This window comes from Rhinopithecus bieti, unplaced genomic scaffold, assembly GCF_001698545.2.
Source record: "Rhinopithecus bieti isolate Rb0 unplaced genomic scaffold, ASM169854v2 scaffold_25291, whole genome shotgun sequence".
NCBI lineage: Eukaryota > Metazoa > Chordata > Mammalia > Primates > Cercopithecidae > Rhinopithecus > Rhinopithecus bieti.
The window spans coordinates 52,680-55,366 of record NW_016811667.1 but is presented as its reverse complement, the minus strand read 5'-3'; the positions used below and the strand labels follow the sequence as shown (position 1 = coordinate 55,366).

The following is a 2,687-nucleotide window of genomic DNA, read 5'->3' as shown; positions in this document are numbered from 1 at the left end:
AAAAAAAAAAAAAACCAGTAATAATAATTTCAAAGATGGCAAAAATAAACATTGGTTCTAGATATTTTCCTGTGAGAACAGTATAGTACAATGTTGAAATACTTTAAATTTTATTCCAGTTTTTAGATCAAACAGAGGTCTTGCAGAGAGCACAGATTTTTAAAAAGAATTGTAAGGCAATGTTTCCCAACCGAAGAATCATAACTACTGTTTTAATGATGAAGGGATACAGTTCTTAGTCACAAGATATATCAAGGCATTAAATCCACCTCAGCAACTTCTGGATATATTTCTTCACAATTCTAATGCAACATTTGTAAGTTATAATTATTCTTAACAGCTTCATTGTGATTAAAGGGCATCTGTGAAGAATCACTTTTACCTTTTGTGTATTTGGGTTCAATCTAGTGAATTGTCTGTCCTCAGAATATTTGTACTGTTTGTGAGTCATAAAGCTCCCTTAGCTGGACTCTTTAAGCTAAAATCAAAAGTTCTAATTTAGATTGCCTTTTGCTACACTGCTTTTCCATCATGGGTTTCTTCCTGCCTGTGTGTCCTGACACCCAGTATCCAAGGAGGTAATAGTGCTCTCAGATCTATTTCAAAGACTATCTTTATCTTTTAAAAATATGTACAAATCTGAGCTCCTTTGCTTGTCAAGGATTGTGAACTTTGTTTATTACTTGCATGAAGTCACCAGTGTAGAGGGTCATAATGGCACATAAATGGCAGCTATTGAATATCAGTTAAAATGTTCATGAACTTTCTATGTTAACACCTTGTTTATTTGCACCCCTTTCTCCTTTCCTAGATTAGTCTGAGTCTTTATCTCCGGCACTATAGGGGAAAAATACATAGTATAACTTCTATTGTTTGAGAAAGCACACTGTGCTACCCTAATATCTCCCTGCTGCGGCAGCTTATAATAAAGTTATATTCACAAAAACAATTGTGATAGATTTGAACCAAAAAACAAATAAAACATTTGCTATTCTTCAATATTTTAAAATGTTTTAACAGTTGTACTTTAAAGTATGTGTTTAATGTGGAAACATATTATTTTAATATTTAACATTTTAGTAATTAATAAATTACTAAATAATTACTAAATAAATATAAATACAATATAATGGTTACATGCACCCTGTGCAGTCAGTCCAACTTGGGCTCAGTTTCCCAGGGACTTCACATATTGTATTAGCCATGGAACCCAGGGCAAGTTATTTTATTACTCCAAGCTTATTTCCTCTTCTGTAATACTAGAATAATAATAGTGTCTCCTTTTATAGGCTTAGATTATATGCTAAATGAGACAGTGCACGTAAAGCATTGTGCTAAGCGATGGACATACAGTACACACTCAATAAATGTGAATATTATTCTAGGACCTCATTGCTCGATTTGTATCTTTGATTCCTTTTATGCCTAATACACCGGATGAAAATGATGGTTCTGATATATGGATGACATCAGAGGTAATAAATTACATGTTATAATTAAAATGTATAATATTTCTTTTAAGGAAACCTTTTTAAAATGTTATGTATTTATATATTACTTTGCCTTGTGAAATTTAAAAGTATTTGATAATTTTATACATCATCTTCAGCTCCATAACAATCTATGGAAATAATTCATGAATATCAAAAATCTTTTCAACATTCTAAGTGGTAGCTCATGAATATTTTGACTCAACGGTAATTCCAGGAGTGTAATATTATGCCATTCTCCAAAGAGCAATATGACTTGTCACTATGGAGTTGGCCAGACCCTGAAGTCTTGTGCAAGCGCTGTCACTTCCCAAAAGCTTTCCCCCATTACCCCCATGTGAATGAAGAGCTCGTATAGCAGTGCTCTTCCTTAGCACTTAAAGTCCTCTTTAGTCTGATTGCCAAATAAAATACAGGCCCCATGAGATATTCAGGACAAACTTTAAGTAAGAAATTATTTGTTGTTTATCTGAAATTCAAATCTAACTGGGCATCCTCTAAGTTTCTTTTCTAAGTCTGGCAACCCAAAGTAGAGTATTTAGAGTATTTCTTCCATTTCAGCTTAAATCATATTTGTGTCATAAACCATGAGTGTATGACTGATTCGGTTTCATAAGAAAAGAATTATTTTCTCTCACCTAACACACAGTCTTTGGAGTAAAACAAACAAACAACCTTGGTTCAATTTCCTAGTTCAAAGGCTTTATAGCTGTGTGACCTAAGAGAAGTTAACCTCTTTGGACCTGAATTTCCTTATCCATGTCATACAGGAGTTTTCAAAAGACTAAATGTAGTAACATGCAAAGCATCTGGACCTCAGGAAAACTTAGTTCCCTACTGTCATCCTCTCCCTCCTCCTCTGATAAAATCCAGAACCTTCTTGGCCTGACAATGAAGACTGTTGTTATTCTGCCCTTAGCTCACCTGTTCACACAGTTCTTTCAGAAGGGCCTCCTTAACGATCCTCCCTAACTCCCATCCTTCACCATCAGGTTCAGCCAATGCACACTGATAGGGCCATATCAGTTGTTCAAACATTGCAGTGCTTCCATACTGATTAGTAAATAGTCATTGCCATGAGCTCTCTAGCTCCCCAACCCTTACCCCCACCTCCCTGGCCCCCACAGCTCCTTCTCAGGGACTGTATTGAACTAGAGAGTACATGTCACATCATTTTTTTTTTTTTTTTTTTTTTTT

At 34.8% G+C, this 2,687-nt stretch overlaps 1 protein-coding gene across 1 annotated transcript in view; it reads left to right on the top strand.

Moving 5' to 3' along the window:
- CC2D2B (coiled-coil and C2 domain containing 2B) overlaps window positions 1-2,687 on the top strand; it is a 51,068-nt gene that overhangs the window by 27,929 nt on the left and 20,452 nt on the right. The window contains 3 exon segments of the mRNA XM_017894524.1: window positions 120-207; window positions 210-316; window positions 1,386-1,475. Coding sequence (XP_017750013.1) covers window positions 120-207; window positions 210-316; window positions 1,386-1,475 — 285 coding nt within the window.